General features: G+C 42.9%; 1 protein-coding gene across 5 annotated transcripts in view; it reads left to right on the plus strand.

Moving 5' to 3' along the window:
- Nucleotides 1-20618, plus strand: part of dab1a (DAB adaptor protein 1a) — a 192604-nt gene that overhangs the window by 137954 nt on the left and 34032 nt on the right. For all 5 annotated transcript variants that reach the window (XM_072682452.1, XM_072682479.1, XM_072682444.1 and 2 more), the window contains exons 5-7: nucleotides 13623-13754; nucleotides 17078-17197; nucleotides 18673-18711. In XM_072682452.1, coding sequence (XP_072538553.1) covers nucleotides 13623-13754; nucleotides 17078-17197; nucleotides 18673-18711 — 291 coding nt within the window. The remainder of the gene's footprint in view (nucleotides 1-13622; nucleotides 13755-17077; nucleotides 17198-18672; nucleotides 18712-20618) is intronic.

The following is a 20618-nucleotide window of genomic DNA, read 5'->3' on the forward strand; positions in this document are numbered from 1 at the left end:
TTAACCCACCCATTCATACACACTCACTCCCCCTTGCACTAGTAATGCTCCCCACATTAGAAGGGGAAGGACTTAACACACGTCTCTTCCGATACATGCAAAGCCAGCCACCACCTTTTTACAAACTGCCACCAATGCTGCATTGCTGGGCAGCCAACACGTTTGGAGGAAAGCGGCGGGTCCCCAGCTCCACCGCACCAGCCAAGAGGCGGCTGCGCTGGCCAACATTGCTTTACGAGGAGAGAGAGCGCCATCTACCCACCTGGAGAGAGCACAGCCAGTTGGCTAATGATTCAACTGCTGAGCCACTGCTGAGCCACTTGCAGCCCCCAGAGACGATGCATTTAACTCCTGACTTTTGTGTGGGGAGCACACATTTTATTTTAGGTGAAAATCCGTATGATATTTTTTATACTAATATTTTTTCTGGCTGGTGACTATTTTCCGACAAAGAGAAGATGGAGGTAGAAGCAGAGGAAATGAGAGTGAGTGTACAAGCATTAAAAACAGTGAATACTACAGTAAAAAAAAAAAAAAAGTATAGCACGGCATCAAAATAGAATCAGCAAATGCACTGAATTCAGTCTCCTGCAGTCACGCTGTGTCCCTGGGACGTTTGAAAATGGATCTTGTAAGTCGTGCGATTTACGAATGCGTAGAAATGAAATTTGCTGAATGACCCTCACCCCACTCATGTCCAATTTCCATAACCCATCCAATATGGTTACCCGTTTCAATCAGCACTTAGTTTCATAAGTCAGCCCCCGGCACGCCCGAAGTGTCGTCTCCGTCGTCCGCTGCCTCTGATTTGCATGGAAATGAGATTTGACCAGCCCAATAAAGAGGTTTGGCACACATAAAAACAGCTGTTGATGTAAATGACCATGTCTGTTCCACTTACTCTAATATCATTAGACAGCGTGTGTGCGTGGGAGTGGGGGTGTTCACATATTTGCGGGCGAGTGGGTCTACATGCATGTGTGTGTAAGCAGGGGGGAAATGGTAGAGGAAGGAAATTGACCCCCAAAAGCAGGTGATCACTGGCTCTCTAGCTCACTCTGTTTCTCTCTTCCTGTCTGCGTCTCCCCACCCGCTGTTCTTTTTCGCACTTGAGCTTCAAGGCTAATGTAGCTAAAGTAATGGAAGTGATGTAATCTCAAATAGAGTTGTTTATCTGGTACCTAACACTGTATAAATGAACCTACACATAGATTATATGTATGCTATAGTGTTTTTAGCTTTATTAAATATAAAGCTATAAATACTGTCTGCACAGCTACCTAAAAATCTAAAAGATCCGTTTGGCTTGTGCAGAAATGTTGCAAAGGCTCAGATTTGTTTTGACATGATCTTAGACCCTAATTAGGAAACCAGGGCTGAGACAGGTCACTAATTATAATGAGGAACTGTCAGCTGAATCAACACTGAGCAATCATGAGCTTCTCTAAACATCTGTCTAAAGATTATCGTAGATTCTTGTAGAAACCAGAAGCTTGTGGATTGCTAATTTGGATCCCAGTTATGCTGCTAGCTATCGACTAGCACAGTTGGCCTGACTCACTCCAGGGTGGGTAAAGGGCATTTTCTCCTCACATCACTCCAGTGCACATCACACCGGCACTGGCATCTGCTGGCCAATGCATCAGAGCCAAGTACACAGCGTTTCTTGCCCAGCGACACTGCATTGGTGGTAGTGTCGTGTCGTGTAAGGATGTGTATTTCGGCCTTCACCGCCCCAGTGACGCAAGCATTGCATGTGATAGGGGGAAAATATGTAAGGGTTGGGTAGTTGGCAATCCAAATTGGGGAGAAAAAGGCAGGAGGGGTCAGAAATAAAACTGAAAGAAGAAAAAAAGAAGCTGGTAAGACCGATTTGTAAGACTAATGAAAACCATATGACTACCATGAAGCTGAGTCAATAGGTTGGTTTGCTAGCTTTGCTAGCACAAGCAGTGTTCATGGGAAAGTCATAAATGACCTCAAATTCCACCATGGACTACCTGAAACGACACAAACTGAAGCTTTTGGGATAGCCGTCACAGCCGACACGCCCTAAAAATTATTTTAAAATTTGTCCTTAAATCAGCTGTGGGTTCAAGACAACTCAAGAATATCTTAGAACCACAGGGCTTCTGAAAAGAAGTGTGTGGAAACCAATTCCAACTACAATAACTGAAAAACTTTTAGCTATAAAGCTTCTGTTTAAGTGGATTCATAAAGCCCATTTCAACACCAAATGCAGTAAATGCAACACCTGAGCAATACACTCCTATACTAATCAATGTAGCCTTTATCAATGCCTGTGCGCATCACACTCAAAAATACTGTTGGGGCTATTTCTGAAGCGTAACCGGTCTAACAGTTTCTAGGCAGAAACAATACAAAACTTGTAGTATTGTGTCGTTATTATATGCAGTATTCTTGCAATCTAGGCCAGTAAACTTCTCAACAAACAGCCACCTTGGGAGCAAAAAATTTTATTAAATTTTTTATTAAAATTTTACAGCAATACACTATTTGACAGTGGATACACTCTTTGACAACAGCTAGCTAACAAAGTCATCATTTTTAATTTTTTACTAGACAGCAACAACAAACGAAAAAAGCATTTGCAGTCCGTATTCCCATTACGAGAAAACCAAAAACACTTGCGTCTCTGATGTAAAAGGAGGCTCGCCACATCGCTTCTAGTGTGAAAAGCGCTTAAAAAGAAATAAGAAAATGTTCTGTCTCTGTCAATAAAAAAATTAAAAAACCTTTGCATCAAACCTTTGTATAAGTCTGTTTTCATAGATCCAGTTTGCCTACTGGCAGTTGATGATTAATAAGCCTCCATTACTTTCCATTAAAACACTGACCTCCTGACACTGATCAGTGCAAAACTAAAGAAGCAAACATGACATTTGACAAACATGTAGAGGCTGATTTGCCACAAAGGGAACTGTGTGTGTATTTGATTGTACTCCAGACTATTCCTCTAAATTCTTTGAGTAAAACACTTGTCATTTTAAGAATGTGCAATTTCATGCTTCTTAGGAGTTGCCAGGCTGTTGGGAGTGTGTTCTGGAGTGCTCCTTTCCTACAAACACTCACACACAGATCCTGCTATACAACTCTCCATATGCTGTAGCATCCCCAGGGAGAGCCATGGGCGACTGATTTCTCAAGATCCTTTCCAGTCCTATCCCAAGAGAGTCGCTTTGACTGCCCACCCGCTTGTTCATTCTGTGTGTGTGCGCACGCGCGTGTGTGTATGTGCGTATGTTGGCACAGGTGGCATGTGTGATTGAGTTCAGTCCTCTCCTCACTAATTACCTCTCTCTTAGGCCCAGCCTCCCGCCTGTGTCTCTCTGTCTGTCTGCCTGTCTCTCTCTCTCTCTCTCTTCCCAACTCTTTCTGTTGCTCCATCTTATTTTCATTTCATTGTTTTCTCTCCTTTTCCACACACTCTGTTTCTTCCTGTTGTCTCTCACCCATCTCTCTCTCTCTCTCTCTCTCTCTCTCTCTCTCGTCAAAACTGGGCCATAACTCACAGCATCGCCAAGGCAGCCTGTAATTAGTGGCTACCTGGCGCCGTGGCAACAGCATGTTTTGGAAGTCAGGGTTGACCGATCGGAATAATCACACATTGTCTATCGCTCACACTGAGATTATTAAATATGAACACTCTCATTGTGACCTCTGCTGTGTGTGTGTGTGTGTGTGTGTGAAAATGAGGTCTCGCCTACATGATTACACACAGAGACTGTAATAAAACCAATACACACTCCCTTATGGCATGTGTGAGACAGACTTATTTTGGAGTGTCTGTGTGTATGTGTGTGTGTGTTTGTGTGTATGAAAGAGAGAGACAGGCAGGTTTTTGGCGGCTGAGTGTATGTCTTTGGGCATGCTGGGACAAGGAGACGGTAAAACATTGGCTCATCTGCTGCGTTAGCGCTATAACTAATGTCGGAGTGGAGCAGATCAATGAAGTCCTCCTGTATGTGTGTGTGTGCGTGTGTGTGTGTGGATGTGAGTATGCATGTGTGCATGAGAGAAAGACGGTGACATTGATGAAATGTTAGAGTAGAGTGAGGGAGAGATGGAATATGAGAGGAGAGAGAGAGAGATGAGTGCTAGGAAAGCAATAAATCAGTGTAAGGTCTGTTAATGAGACAGCGCTGGCTGTGGAATATGAAGGTTAGGAGGTGAAGGACTCTGAAGACAGAGTGGGATGCTCAGCTAGGAAATCAGAAAACAGGGGCTCGTTTATAAAACATTTGTACACATGAATTTGATCTGAACGCGATCATCTGAGAAAATTCTGTCCAAGAATTTATAAAATTTTGAATTGGATGTGAAGATGGACTCAAGGTTCATGCTGCTGCACACACACTTTACACCGGCAGTGGCAGCGTGCTACAGGTACTAGAGTGTCTCATTCGTGAACAGGTGCTTTTGGAAAACGGTAGACTATGCTGAGACCTTTATCTGTACCACAGGTTTGCAATATTAATAACATTGTATTTTTGATTGTGTGTATTGTTTGCAGATAAACTAAAAAACAGCCAATAAAAAGGCAGCAAATATTTTCAAGTAGAGAAAAAAGAGTGAGGTTTTAATGGATAATCTGCTGCCAAACCCTAAAAGCTTATTATGCAATATTTACATTGCATTGCTTTTCTAATCGTTTCTTTTCTAACCCACCTAGGTTACCATAGCAACCACTTAACAACATTGTTGTAACCACTTAGTAACTACTCTGGCAACAACCTGGGATTCTCTAGCAAATTCCTAGAAAGCGTTTATCACCTCCATAACATCTTTCACAGCAAAACTTCACAGCAAAAATCTGGGTTGCCCTAACAACTTTCTAGCAACCTTCTGGGATGCCATAACAGCTTTATAGCAACCACTAAGCAACTAGATAACAACCATTTAGCAACACAATAGCAACCATTTGGGATGCAAGATCCATGCAATACCATAGCAACTGCTTGGCAGCCACCTAGCAACACCCTAGCAACCCCTAAGCGACTCTGCAGTCTGTCTTTCGACCTCTCACTCATACACACACACACAAGAGAAAAGATGAAAGAAGGCAGAGTGATGGCTCTGCATTGTGCCTTACAGCTTGTTCCTGCAAGCATCAATACACACACACAAGATCTGGCACGTGCTTCTCAGACCTTAACACATCTGTGGTCACATACCAGGAATGCAAGTCTCTCTGATACACAGTCAAGCAGTCTCATCTCCTTCTCTCTCACTCTTACTCTCTCACCAACATACAGTAGATCTTTGAGAATTGCGTCCATGCCCTGCTCGCCACAGCTTTCTGGCATTGTGTGCATGTGCGTTTGCGCATGGGGTAAGCAGGGTGTTTTGCTGCAGGTCGTAGTAGAGCTAGGCTACAGTGTGTTTGGAAGCTTGTCTGACTCCTCTGTGACTCTTCTGAAGCTTCACGTCTGTGTAATCTGGCTCCTACAACACAATTCACAGCCTTCTAGTTGTGTGTGTGTTGAGTGGGTGCATGTCTGTACCTACCTGTTGGATCTTTAGGATTAGAGCTGGGGGCACTGAAAGTCAGAGAGTCGGGAAGGGTTTCGCAGTGTGGAGTTTGCAGTAGCCCGGCAGTGTGATAGATCCCTCACATACACCCTTGATTTGCTATTCTACAGTGTGTTTTTAGTACTGATGTAGCTAATGTAGAACTATAGATAGATACCTACAAGCATCCTACCTGCAGTATATCCACATCAGCCCGTTCCTTCCTGAGGAATCTGTCTTCAGGCTCATTAATCAGTCTCTACAACAGCAGAGCTCCTAAGGTTTTCAGCAGAGTTCCTGTTTTCAGTGAAGAATCAAATGCGGGCCATCAGCCAGATGATGTTAAGCCACTCTACGATCATCTTTCTCAGATCTGCACTGTCATAGCTCCTTGGACATGAGCACAGAAAAACTACCATCTCTAGCCAATCAGGATCACTTACAGGAAGTTAGGAGGCCTTAGGCTAATCATCTAAGTGGGGGTATGTATTTTAGTATCTCTAGCCAATCAGGATCACTTACAGGAAGTTAGGAGGCCTTAGGCTAATCATCTAAGTGGGGGTATGTATTTTAGTATCTCTAGCCAATCAGGATCACTTACAGGAAGTTAGGAGGCCTTAGGCTAATCATCTAAGTATCAAACTATGCCAAAAGTGATAAACAGCAAAAATAGAGATACTAGATTTTTGTGTGACACAAAAATAGGATATCTGATTTGCTGCAGATTCAGTGATGAGTTCTAATCCACCAATTTTGACCAACTTGTTTTTTTTTTACTGATATTAAGGAGCTAAAAAAATGTGATGCCATCAACTGATCACTAACTACTAAAATAAACATGTACAAATAGACAAAAAAGCATGGCATACCTCAAACAATGGATAGATAATAGTATAAGATACAGTGACAGAAATTACATTAGCAGATCAGTTCATTTGACAAGTCGATGGATTTTGAAGCAAATATGTGATGATTCAGTCATGCAGTGCTAATTACTGGGATATGAGCTTTCAAGAGGTGTCGGGAGTTAACTGTGCAAACCAGATTCCATATTGGTCTATTTTCCATATATGTTGGCTGTGACATTGGCGAGACAAACCAGACGTTCACTTGTGAAAATGTGTGAAGTTTAAATACTAAAAGAAGTCTCTGCCATAAAGAAGACAAGCAGTTTGGCATTTCTACAAACAGGTGAACTATAAACAGTGATCATAGTTAGTATTCGGGTGACATGGGTCATGGGAACAGTTGGGCGCCTACATCAGTGGGTGTAACATCGGCTATGTGTGTGTGTGTCTAAGCGTGCATCTGTTTGCATACTGTAGATATACCTAACCTGAAGCACAAGGTTACCAATAAATCTCCTTCCACAAGGCTAAATACCAAACACATGCACACAGCCATCTCCCATTTCTCTCTTTTAAAGGGCAACATAGACATTATTTCTCATTAGACTCGAAGCCTGGGTACTTATCATGCAGGGGATGAGCTTCATTCTCAGTGAAGTACCTGGCATCAGCTTCCCCTGTTTTTGTGCTCATAGCTCATCTTTGGGATAACGCTCCTCCCCTCTGGAATGATGCAGGCTGCTTTTATTTCATTACATTAGTCTCCTTTGGAGAGGAAGACCTTACTTACAACGTCGATCACTCACCCCTGTGTCTCTGTCTGTCTCTCCTCTGACTCATCCCTCTTATGTTTCACCTCCAAGTGAATGAAGGAGACAACAAAAGTGTTTGTCTCTCCCCCTCTCTCCTTCTCTCTCTTTTCTCCTCTGCCGCGTCGTGATGAATGGGTGACGCGGCCGCATTCGTGCGCCGCAGCTTTTGGGCGCCGCTTCAAGGCGGCAGATGCTGGCTTGCATTTTTGGAGGGTGAAATATTGAACAATTAGAGCAACGCCACCACCCCATACAAGCGCCTGCCACTTCAGGTGTGAGTTCAGCTATTTTCCACCTTTATCGTTCTCCACTCTCTCAAGCACACACACACAGAGATTGAAGAATTGGATGACTCACGTTGTCTCTAATGGTGCGCATTCGTAGTGCCAACCACGGAAGCAAGGCGATTAGAGCTGGCGCGATTAGATGACAACGGTGATTAGGTGTGAGCAATGTCAAAGTTGTGTACTGAAAACCAGAATCACTCCATAGAACGTATTACTCACAGACGTACACATCAGAGCTTATTGTGGTGTCAGGTTTGTGGGAAACAGGACTATACACACAAACAGACTAACAACAAACAAGACTCAGGTGTGGGTAATAACATGAAGGCGGGACCAGAAAGGCCTGATCTTTTTTGTGCGGTATGTCTCAGAGCCGAGGCAGGCTGTATTTCTGGGCTTTTGCTAAAGACTGCCAGATTTTAAATGAATTTTTGAATTTGGGAAAAAAATCCTTTTCTGAGGCCCTGTCCACACATATCCGGATATTTTTAATAAATGGAAACGTCCTTCCCTCCATTTTTCCAAATATTTCCGTCCACACATGATAAATGCACACACATAAATGCTCGCATTAGCATGCTTACCTTCTATGGGGTGATAGTACCTCATAAAGAGAGACATCAAACCAGCATGGAGAGGAAGGGAGGAAATGGAGTGGTGGTGGGTTCGAAGTTGTTCATCACGAAGGTGAGGTAAGAGTGGGGTTGAGGAGGAGGCGTCCGGGCTCTGTAAATCTTGTTTCGATGATGTAACTGCACATAGTACTAGATGGGATTGGTGATCTAAATCCAGTGTTTGTTAGCAACGTTAGCCTAGCATCTCCCTGAACTAAAGAAAAAAGCATCAGATACCAGACATGTCTTGTCATGGCTGATCGGCTACATTTGGGGTCAGTGATCAATCATGTTCATTGAATTTTTTGCAGTGTTAACCTAGACCGGAGTCAGCATGTGGCATAGTAGGGACCGGACCTGAATCCAAGCAGCAGATCTTATCCTTAGACCACTAAGCTGTTGCTACCAGAACAAGGCTCACAGTGGAGCACTGCTCTGTGTCAGTGTGTGTCAGCCTTTCCATGAGCTTCCTGTGGTATTGATAGTGTGACACACACAGATACACTCACTGGACGTGGTGTGTGTTTGGGGAGGGCGTATTATTGATTAATAATGGACTCTGTGGGAGCCGAGCGATGGTGCTGATGTAGTTATCCCTGCTACTGCATGCCAAACAAGAGCTGCTTCCTAGTCAGATCCTGTACCCACAAAGCCTTTCAGCCACTGAACAAGAATGGATTGTGCTACTGGGACAGAGAGAGAGAGGAAGAGAGCGAGAGAGTGAGGGAGAGAAGGACAAGAACAGATATGCAGAACTGAATGAAAAGCTGGAGAAATAGGGCAGGCTTATTTCAGTGCTCACACAGACCCAGCCTAATCCTTCCATGATGCCTTGCAAACAATGGTTAGCAGCGTAGCTCAAGGGGAATCGCAGGGCCTCTGTTCGCTCATCTGCGCTGCTTTTGGGACCCTCCGTTCCCCTCCCTTTTCCCCTTTTCCTGTATCCCTGCCTGTCTCTAAGCCTGTAATAACAGTGTGCCTGAGCTCCAGGAGAGCGTTGTATGTATTGCTTTGGCCTAAATGCTTTCAAATGAGTGGTAAACGGCACAGTTTATCGCAAACTATTGGCCTGTGGCTACAAAAGGACCCAATAAAGCTTTAGTGAATTAGCGAGTCTATATTGACTGTGAGAAAATATGTGTGTGTCTGTGTGTGTAGCATCGGTTAATTAGCTGTGAATGTGTGTTTTTTGAGAGGCTTAGCACCGGACTGTAGTCTCTCATTATCTCTGGAACAGCAGCATTCCCCACCCGCCGCCTACCTAAATAACACACCAACGCTGAGAGATAAGCTACAACACAATCAGCGCTAATGTTTAACACGTCCCCCGTCACCGGCACCTCCTAATAAGCTTTGTTTGTAGAGTTATATTGCGCACTAATGCGTGCTGATTCATATGTTTGTTTTTTCACTGTCTTTTCTTATGAGCATTTGGCTAGTTGCAGGGTTTTTTGATTGAAGTTTGGATTTTGGCTACAAAATAAGATGCCATGGATAAATCATTGTCATCCTGCAGTCCCTGATAAGTATACATGGCATGATACTATAAACTGATACCAATACAGTATTTCTAAGGTTTAAACAGTGCCATTTCGGAACATTCTTAAAGTGGCCACCTAAGCTAAAAGTGCTGGCCTTATCTGCATGAATTCGCAACATCCAAGAGCTCAGTAACTGGGGAATAGTTTTAAACGACACATCTGGGGAAGGGATGCAAACATGCAAGGTTTGGCATGAAAACTAGCCATTTGTATGCTAACACATACAGCACATAGACTGTAATAGTAGTAGACTTGAGTTTTAGACCCCCCCCCTTCCCCATCCCACAGTAATGCTAGCAAATGCAGATTTAGCTGAGAGCTAATCTTCCTCCTCCAAGAACATTCAAGCTAAAAAAGATTCACTGCTGCTTTTTATAATGCAGAGGATGCAAGTGCTAGCTTTCACCCTTCCAGTGCAGGTAGCATTATATGATTTGGAAAGCTAAGGCTCAAACTGCTAAAACACCACAACAACAGTATAAAACTTATTTTTTACATTTTGAGCTGAACTAAAGAAGCATCACTTACAATTTGACTATTTAATAATAGTCAATAGTCAAAATTAATTGGCCTATTATATGTGTGGAATAATATTTACTTAGCTGCTTGTTTTCCTTACTTTATCCCAATGACCTGACTGAGATACTAGTTGACTGCTAATATTATCAAATATTAATAACACATGGTTTTATTGGAACTGGTAAATAATCATATACTTCTTTTTGGTCATGGCAGCGATAAGACAGCTAAGAACTTTCAATGTCTCCATACAGTGGAATAACTTGGAATGATTTTGCCACGGGGGAACTTAATATTCCCACTGTGTAACTGGTGAATTTGAACACAAAACACCATCACAGTTAGTAGTAGATTAATTATGCAAAATGTATCTTTAGCATGAGAATACCATAATTCAAAAATAAAAAATGAATAATGAAAACAATAGGTGGTAATAAGCAGAAACCAAAACCTCAAATAATAATAATTAGTAGCTCCACCCCCACTGCTACAATATCTGCTATTTAACACTTTGTTATTTGATGAGTTTCTAGTGTTTCTTTGAGTGTTAGCCAGTGTAGTGGCTAACAACTCTGATTCCCTGGTTAGGCAAGCACATTGTGCTACACTCATAAGAGTTCTTGGGTTTGACTCCAATGCTCTTACATTTGAATCACGAATCAAGTATCAATCTAAAAGATATACATACGGATCAGTATCGTCCACAAAACTGCATCAGTATTGTCTCCACAAGGCAGCACTTGAAGTCTTAAATCACGCTTGATGAAAGTATCAGATCTGACTTTAGACACGGCAGCAGAGAGACAGTGAAGGCCGTGGAAAATGTGACAGCGTTAGTCAAGTAGATGGACAGGAGGTGCCTTTACTCAGACAGTCATAGCAAGCAGAAGATGAGACACTTATCTTCCTTTTTTTAGTTTGTGTGTGTTGTGTGTGTTTGGGTATGCGTTTGTTTCAGCAGAAGACTCCTCTGATTATGGGTCATTATGATGGAAAGCTCCCATGCAGTGTGTGGTGGTACCACATCCCTCGTTTTGCAAGCTGGGGGCAAACATTCCATTCTGTGAAATTGGTAGAGGAAGGCTACTGTCAAATGGCTTCACAAGTAATTAATCTTTCAAGGATTTTCTCTGCTTCCAATTTTAAACCACCCAGAAGGAATGGAGGCGCAGTTATTGTGACGGTGGTGGTGGTGGTGGTGGAAGGGGGGTGGGGGGTGATTTCACATCTAAGGCTCAGAAAGCACTCGAAAGATTAAAGCTGGTGGGTTTGGATAGGAAGGGAGGGGTGGGTTTTCTTTGTATTACGTTTATTCATCAAAGATGAGCCATTTTTAACCCCCCCCCCCCCCCCCCCCCCCAAAAAAAAAGGCAATGTAGCAAATTTGCCATGTTTTATTTAACTCAGAATCTGTGTGCCCAGAAGCAGAAGAGCAAATAATTTTATCAAACCGGATGTCATTTGCATTTTAGCCATTAGTATCCGATCCCGTGGCACCGTTACTTAAGCTCAGCAATCTTGTCTGGTTATTATTACGTGGGTGTGGGATGTCATGGCAAGGCTGCAGCTTCTTGACTTCATGAATAAGCTTGTTCTGAAAGTTTATAAAGCAAAGATGAACTTTGCTCTTCAACGCAGACTGAGTTTGTTTAGCACGGCACGTAGGGTGACTTGTTTAAGAGCAGAAAATAGCACCTTATTCCGTCAAAAGATTCCCCCCGTGACATTACACAGGCTCCAAAACCCTCGAGTGAACTGTCAAGCCCTCGGGGCGTATGTCTCTTTCTCTAACCCCGGGAGCACGCATTGTGCTGCTGATGTTCTAATGAGCAGGCATGGAGTGGGTGAAGAGGAGATGATTGCCACTTGCGGAGGATGATTTGGGCGGATGATTACCGCGTGACTCCGGGTGAGGAGCTCTTGACCTGCTCCAGTCCTCCGCACCTCCTCAGGAGAGTGCTCTTCTGAGATGGTCCGGCGCGCTCTATGTTCAGACGGCTGGCCCCTGATGGGTTTAATGGCTGCTTTTCCTGAAGAGCTCGCTGGGATTTAACACACTGCCATGGCTCACGCAGAGTCTTGCAAGAGTCTTCGTAGAGCCAGACTGTCTGTGAAAAGGTTTGGGAACACCTTGTATTTTAATACTTTTAGATCCTGCCCTTCTTTTTAACAGACAGAGGGGACGGTTGACAGACGGACAGTAGCGTAAGGGTAATGAATTCATTCCCCTACTGTGATTAATAATCAGTAGCCTTATTGCCATCATACTTGTAGAGTACCATTTAGGGTCAGCCATGTATAGTCCCTGTGGAGCAGAAAGAATTAAGGGCCTTACTTAAGAGCTCAACAGTGGCAGCTTAGTGGACCTGGGTATCAAACCCACAACCTTGTGATCATTTGAACCCACACTTTCTGTACAGAGACATTTTGGAAACCTTTACATTTTGGAAAATGCACAACCTTTAGTCTGATGTCTTGGACCCGTCGGCCATATGATGGCATATAGTTGCAATGGACTCATGCAATGGAAGGTTGTCCCAGACCCCAATCCAAAAATATTTTCGGAGTTCGCCTTCCCGGTCCATCTCAAGGCTTGGTCCGCACTAGCAAAACATGAAGTTCAGCGTTTATATGTAAATTATCCCCAAAGTTTTTAGAGTTTATGGAAGCAAACCCCAGATAAATGGTCCCCGGACTTTTGACTGCCAGAGTACTTCTCACAGGTTGTAAACTAAGCCAGGTTCCTACTGGGCCACAGTAGGAAAATGGTAATCTGCAGAGATTACCATTTTCTCTTTTCTAAATTTACCTGTAGCCCAGAACTGACTCGGTTTGAAACCCCTGCACTAGAGCCTCAGCATGTCAGCACTCCTTTATCAATCCCTAAATGTGATACAGAGCAACATTTTCATCTCTAGCAAGCATTATGTTGTACCTGTCATCCCAAATAACTCAGTACCAAGCCACCCTGTTGTGTTTTGATTTTGATGACTCCATTTTGATGACTTGGTCCTCTGTAGGAGTCCTCCACAGGTGTTCGCGTTGTCTCTCCTTCATTTCATCACTGCAAATGTCTGCTTCCGTTGTATTGCCGGGGGAAACAATACAGAGAATCTAAGTGGAAGTGTGTGCTGTGTGTCAAAATGTGATGGTGTGTGATGCTGCAACATTTGGCTGGTACTGGTCCTAGCACAGGAATAATCACAATTGCGGGAAGTTAATTAATTTTACATTGATATGAATGAAGGAGCAAAAGCCATTTGGCTACTAACGGCATCTCCTTTTGGAGAACCTTTAGCCTTCTTAATGTGAATGAGTGACAAGCCGGGTTCATTAGGTGCATAAAATATTCAATTGAAAGAGAGATTATTATTTTTGTGTTGTTTTTTTGTGTTTTTTTTTTTCTTCTGGAAATGAAAGGTTCTGAGAAGTGTATAAGTGTAACTGAGGCTCTGGGTTTCTTTGGCAGGTTCTTCAGCACCACCATGCAGTTCATGAGATTTCCTACATTGCCAAGGACATCACGGACCACCGGGCCTTCGGCTATGTCTGTGGGAAAGAGGGAAACCACCGGTTTGTGGCCATCAAGACGGCTCAGTCCGTGAGTATCCAGTACATAGCGCTTGACCCTGCAAGTGTGCACGTGTGCACTACACCCACCCACACACACACACACGGAAATGCCTTTTTGCCTTTTGTTCAACCAAAGAGGTTTGCATCGGTTTACAGTGGTGTGTGCCTGCTCTAGCGCATGCAGGAAAAGACTCCATGGTCTTTGTTGGTACTACACTCGACTGAACAGCCCTGATTACGTTCATCAGGCCTCCAGGAGCATCTGAAAGCGAGAAACAGGTAGATATGATTAGAGCTGCAATAAAACGTGGCAGGGTAATCAGCAGAAGAATCAGTTAGTTGTAGCACGACACCACGTTTTCTCTTCTCATAGCAGTAGCTAGTTTTAATGGAAGCACTTCACTTAAGATGAAAAAGTAGACTGTTATGATCAAATCACTCGAACACTCTCGAACCACACAGGATGAAACGCATAGCGTCATCACACAGCTGCGAGAGTGTGAGTTTCAGGATATCTGATCCAGAAGTTTCTGCCTATTAATATCTTATTCTTAATAGTTCCTCAAACCCTTTTATTTAATATTCATATTATTGCTTTGCAATGATAACTGACTAAACTAAAGAAATAGATTATTGTTGTTTGGTAATATTATATAGTTCATTATTATTATTACTGCTCGACCCGCAGTTGTTGAGATAATAACACCATTCGGTTAGGTCCAGTCTAATCAGTTTGTGTGTGTGATCAGGCTTATATACAGTTTTTTGATCAGATATATGGTTTCTGTGTAGCATCAGATTCATTCCCATAGGAATGAATAGGCTGCAAAACTTTCTGCACCCTGCTCCCCTGAGATACCATAGTAACCACTTGGTATACCATAGCAACTACCTAGCAACCCCCTTTACAAGCAGTAAGCAGCACCATGGCAATCACCTTGCAATACCATATAAACCACCTGGAATACCATTGCAACCACATAGCATCTGTCTGGTCGTGGGAACCACTTTATCTGTAGTTGTTTTTTTTTTCAACAATACTGCAAAAACAGTGCTGTGGCTTTTAGAGGCTTTCAGCAGGAAATCAAGCCCGCAAGAACAAGTATACAAAACACACACACACACATACACACACACCATACATCCTTTCCTTGTGGTTTAAACCTCTCTCTTTGTCTGCCTTTCTCTTTCTCTCTCTCGCTGCGCTGTGTTGCTCTGTGCTAGTATTGATTTCCCATACACAGTCAATGAGTACATGTCGGTTCCCCTCTCTCTCCATCCATCGCCCCCCTGCTCTGAACTGCGGGTGACCCCGCGCTGTGTGACACAGATTGATATAGGCACAGCCTGCACCGTGCAGCACAACAATTCGTTTCATTTCACTCCGTTTGTTGCCTTTTCTGTAACCTTTCTCTCGCTGCTTTTTTTGGGTGCCTTTTTATTGTTATTTTGTATTTATTTTTATTATCTCGCCTCTGTTCAGATCCTTTTACTCACTGATGTTCTTGCAGATCAGTCTGTGTTCTCTCTCGTACTCTCGTACTCGTACTCTCAGTTCCAGCTCTCTCCATTTTATCCCTCTCTCTCTCCTTACACATTTCATCTTTAACATTTCTTCTGCCTGTCTTCTCTGTCTCTCCTCTCTGTATACTATCTGTCTCTTTTTTTCTCATCTCATCTCATCCCTCTCTCCAGTCCTCCCTCACACTAGCTCTCTCTCCCTCTCTCTCTCTCCCTCTCTCTCCATCTCCTGTCTTTCTCTCTCTCACTTATTCTTTATATCTTGATCTCTCTGTCTTCTCTCTGGTGCTCTCTCTGGCTCACTCTCACTCTTTCACTCTCCTACTCTCTCTCCCTTTCTCCTTTTCACTATCTCCTCTGACTCTCTATATCTGTCCCCATCTCTTGCTTCTTTCCTCCCCCCTCTTTCTCTCCCTCCCCATCTCCTGTCTCTCTCTTTCTTTCATTTTCTCTCGCTCACTCTCTTCTCACTGTTCATTGACTCTTCCCTCTCTCTATCTATCCCCTCTCTCTCTCACTCTCTCACTCTTATCTTCTCTATGTCTCTCACATTCTCTTGTGCTCTCTTGCTCACTCTTTCATACTCTCTCTCTCTCTCCCTCTCTCCTATCTCCTGTCTTTCTCTCTCTCACTTACTCACTCACCCTTTCTTGCTTCTTATCTGTCTCTCTCTCTCCCATCTCCTCTCTTTCTCTCTCTCACTTCTTCACTCACCCTTCCTTCCTTGCTTCTCTCTCTCTCTCACTCACTCACCCTTTCTTGCTTCTTCTCTCTCACTCCCTCTCTCCCATCTCCTCTCTTTCTCTCTCTCACTTACTCACTCACCCATTCTTGCTTCTTCTTCTCTCTCTCTCTCCTATCTCCTGTCTTTCTCTCTCTCACTTACTCACTCACCCATTCTTGCTTCTTCTTCTCTCTCTCTCTCTCCTATCTCCTGTCTTTCTCTCTCTCACTTACTCACTCACCCATTCTTGCTTCTTCTTCTCTCTCTCTCTCCTATCTCCTCTCTTTCTCTCTCTCACTTACTCACTCACCCTTTCTTGCTTCTTCTCTGTCTCTCTCTCTCTCCCATCTCCTCTCTTTCTCTCCCTCACTTCTTCACTGACCCTTCCTTCCTTGCTTCTCTCTCTCTCACTTACTCACCCTTTCTTGCTTCTTCTTCTCTCTCTCTCTCTCTCCTATCTCCTGTCTTTCTCTCTCTCACTTACTCACTCACCCTTCCTTGCTTCTTTTCTCTCTCTCTCCCTCTCTTCCATCTCTTCTCTTTCTCTCTCTCTCACTTCTTCACTCACCCTTCCTTCCTTGCTCTCTCTCTCTCTCTCTCTCTCTCTCTCTCTCTCTCTCTCTCTCTCTCTCTCTCTCTCTCGCCCTCCATGTTGCTAATACTGCTTTTCTCTGTGATGTATAGTTGCTGGCGAAAGCAGCAGAAAGATACCCGAAGGCAAGAGCGGAGTGTTCACTGTACATTTGGGCATTTAGAGGGTTATTAGTGACATTTAGACTGCGGCGGGCAGAGGATGCATTTTTAATGATAACGTGGGGCTTTGAAGCGAACTACAAAGTGCGAGTGTGATCAGATGCAGCTTTTTAACATGGAAAGCACTTTGTTCTGTCACCTCTCATCAGAGAGCGTTTAGAGAGGACGGAGAGCAGGTTTGAGGGTCTTTGCTTTCCATTACATATTTATGAAATACCCAGAGAATCAGACGACCAAGTACAAGGTTCCGTATAACGTAAGCCGTCGAGTTGAGAGCAAAATGCAATCAATATGAATATGAATCTTCCATTCCCTCTCTTTCTTCTGCTCTCCGTCTCTCACTCAATCCACAGGCTGAGCCGGTGATCCTTGACCTCCGTGACCTCTTCCAGCTGATCTACGAGATTAAGCAGAGGGAAGAGATTGAGAAGAAGGCCCAGAAAGACAAGCAGTGTGAACAAGCGGTGTACCAGGTGACACATGGACAGCCCACCTACACTCAGAATGCAGTAGCAGTAATGAATGAATGAATGAATGAATGAATAAATGAATGAATTAATGGTGGAACAGATTTACTCGATAGACCATTTTAGTCAAATGTGAAAAAAGCTCAATTTAAAAACATGCAATACAATAAGTACAAATATGTGCATGTGCAGTGTGTGCATAAAGGCAGAGGTGTGATTTAACCTCTTGACACCCTGCATCCACATATGGGGACATTACATTCCTGCTTCTCAGCACCATAATACTTAATTTTTAAAACTTTGACCCTTTGGCCTCATTTTGCAAAAATGACTTCCTGTATAAAGACTAAGATTAGTTTTCATACTTGTAAGGTCCTACTAATCTCAACTAGGATAAATTAAAAATGCACAACAAGCAAAAGTCTCAGAAGGTTATGGTGCACACCAAGTTGCTATGCTATATGAATGAATATGAAGTCCAGTACTTTCAAATGGGTGTTCAGGTAAAGTTTGTTGAGATAGACCAAGTCTGGTGTTGTAAACAGCATCATATATGCCATGAAAACAAAGTGTAGAGTGCAAATAATGAGCATAGCAGCTTAGTGTTCAGGTGGAAAATACAAAGGTTAAGTACAGTAGAGTGCATACAGTCTGAGCCAATTTCTAACTTTTAAACTTTTGAGGCTATAGGCTAGCACACACCAAACACAGAAATACCCCTCAAAGATGTGTCTAGACCCAAATTTATAGTAGGTGGTAAGCCTTGAAATGTACACAGGCAAATGAATCAAACATATTTAATATAAATAGAAATATAAAAAAATATTGCCTGAAAAAAAATATAAATTCTAAACTAAAAAAAATGTTAATTCCATTAAATCTAGGCAAGTAGAGCATTAGATGAACGTCAGTTTTCTGTTTATCTGCCCTTTTCCTGTGATGCTTCCCACGTGCTATAGATGCTTGTGAGAAACTAAGAAGAGTCCAAGCATCTCATATATCTTCAATGTAAGAATGCAGTGTGAGTAGTTTGTGAATAGTAGGCCTTGGTTGCCATATATTGCATAGTGTTTAAACGTGGGGGTGTTAATGCAACCTTCAACTGAGGCTCATATGAGTATATATTAAGTACTAGACCATAGCTTCAAATGTGGTCCAAGCTCGTCCAATCAGAATGGAACTATTTTATAACTTGGGTTTGAGAAGGAAAGCAGCATCCGGCACAGCAGCTCTACCGGTTTCCCTCTCCTATCTCCCTCTGTTTCTCTCTTTCTTGGGGCTAGAGCTGAAGATTGGTGTAAATTCTCATATTTTGCTTCTTAAGATGATTTTGGACAACGGATGCTTTTCCTTGTCCTCTGTCACAATAATCAATTCGACTGCCTTTTCTTTCCTCACCCTTTCCCCTCCTCCTTATTTGTCTCCCTTCTTCCCCGCCCGACCTCCTTCTTTATCTCTCCTCCTGCGCAATCGCTCTGAAGACCATTCTGGAAGAAGACGTGGAGGATCCTGTGTACCAGGTAATGCTGTGTGCTAAATCACTAATCATAATGTTTGCTTAAATGTACCCTGTCAAATTAGTCTGCCTCTCACCGCCAAGCCGCACTGGGCTCCCTGCGCCGTAATACGCTTTTAATCTGCCTTATATAAATAAATAACCTTCCATCATTTTCTGCCCTCTTTTTGCTCGGCCTGAATTAATAAGTCGTGTTATTATTTCATCATTCTGTGCATAAATACATGGTGAATCATCCCTAATGGGCTTTTGTTTTATTTATTTTTTATATATATTTTTTATTATTTTTATTATGTATATATGTATATATTTTTTTTTCCTCATTATTTTGACAACATGAGTGGGGTCTGTCGTGAGAATATTTGGATGTGCTCCCAGCCCTGAGAAGTTTCCAAGCTCATACTGAAAACAGACAGCTTTAACACATCTCATCCTGGGCTGCGTGTTTGTGCAGGGGTGTGTTTGTGTGTGTGTGTATGTGTGTTTGTGTGTGTGCGCGTGTTATGTGCATTACATTGCGATTGTATTGTCCAGTCGTTCCTTAAAAGAGATGTTAAGGTAGTCGAATATGCAGACATGATATGAATTACACCATATACTGCCCAGATGCTCCAAATTCCAGATCAAAAGTTTGGAATCACAGTTTTTTTTTAAATAAATGTGTAACAGGATTGGAATAGGATGCTCATATTCTGTAAACAAACAAACAAACAAACAAAATGTGTGTGCATAACAGCATTCAATGTTGTCTCAATGCGTCAATAACCGGTCAGTAATGTTCCACATGAGATTTCTGCATCATCTGCCAAAAATAGGGATCAGTTGTGCATATCACACCATTCAGTCATCATCATAGGCACCAATAAGATGTTATTGTTAGTTATTTGCTATTCAGCCAACATTGTCAACAAGTCAAGGTTAACTGCATTTCACTTTCTCATTTACCAGCATATTGATGTTACATGCATTTCTTAACCACTAATGTATATGATTCTTCAATGCAGCCCCCTAATGGATTCAAGTAGTATGATAAAAAGGTAAAGGTGCACGTATTTGTCACTGTACAGTGTACTCTGTACAGCAAAATGTGTCCTCCGCATTTAACCCATTTGTGGTAGTGAACACACACACACACTAGTGAACTAGGGGCAGTGAGTACACACACACCCAGAGCAGTGGGCAGTGCCCAGGGAGCAAAGGGGCGAAGGGTCTTGCTCAAGGGCCCAACAGTGGCAGCTTGCTGAGCCCGGGAATCGAACCCACAACCCTGTTATCAATAGCCCGGCGCTCTAACCGCTGAGCTACCCCTGCCCAAAATAAAGACGTGATCCCGACGTGATAATTAATTTGACAACACTTGTAAAATACAGTAATTACGCTAATTGCTGACAACCTGACTGAATCCTAGTTAGACCACCTCTTCTGTTCACAACCTGTGACTTGGAAGGCCTAGAGGGACGTTTTTCCAGACAAAACCGGTCCCACCCACTGGAAATTGGAATGGGATTTTATCGATTGTCATTGTAGAATGGTTGGCTGTTGCTGGTTAATCTGACACGATGGCGTCTCTGCTTGTGTAGCCCCAACCAAAGGAAAGGCCTTGAATAAAGCCCATTTCATATGTTTTCTAATATACTCCCATGACACTAAACACACACATAAACAAAGGGAAGACTGTAGCACTTCTCTTGAGTGGTACACTATAAGAATCAGGCATAAAAACAAACGTCTCATAGAAACCTTACAATTACACAGCTGAGATCAGGAAGTCTTAAAGGTAAAAAGGTAAAGGTGCACGTATTTGTCACTGTACACTGTACAGCGAAATGTGTCCTCCGCATTTAACCCATCTGGTAGTGAACACACACTCACACACACACACGTGTTAGGGGCAGTGAGTACAGACACACA

The sequence above is a fragment of the Salminus brasiliensis genome, chromosome 1, assembly GCF_030463535.1.
Source record: "Salminus brasiliensis chromosome 1, fSalBra1.hap2, whole genome shotgun sequence".
Taxonomy (NCBI): Eukaryota; Metazoa; Chordata; class Actinopteri; order Characiformes; family Bryconidae; genus Salminus; species Salminus brasiliensis.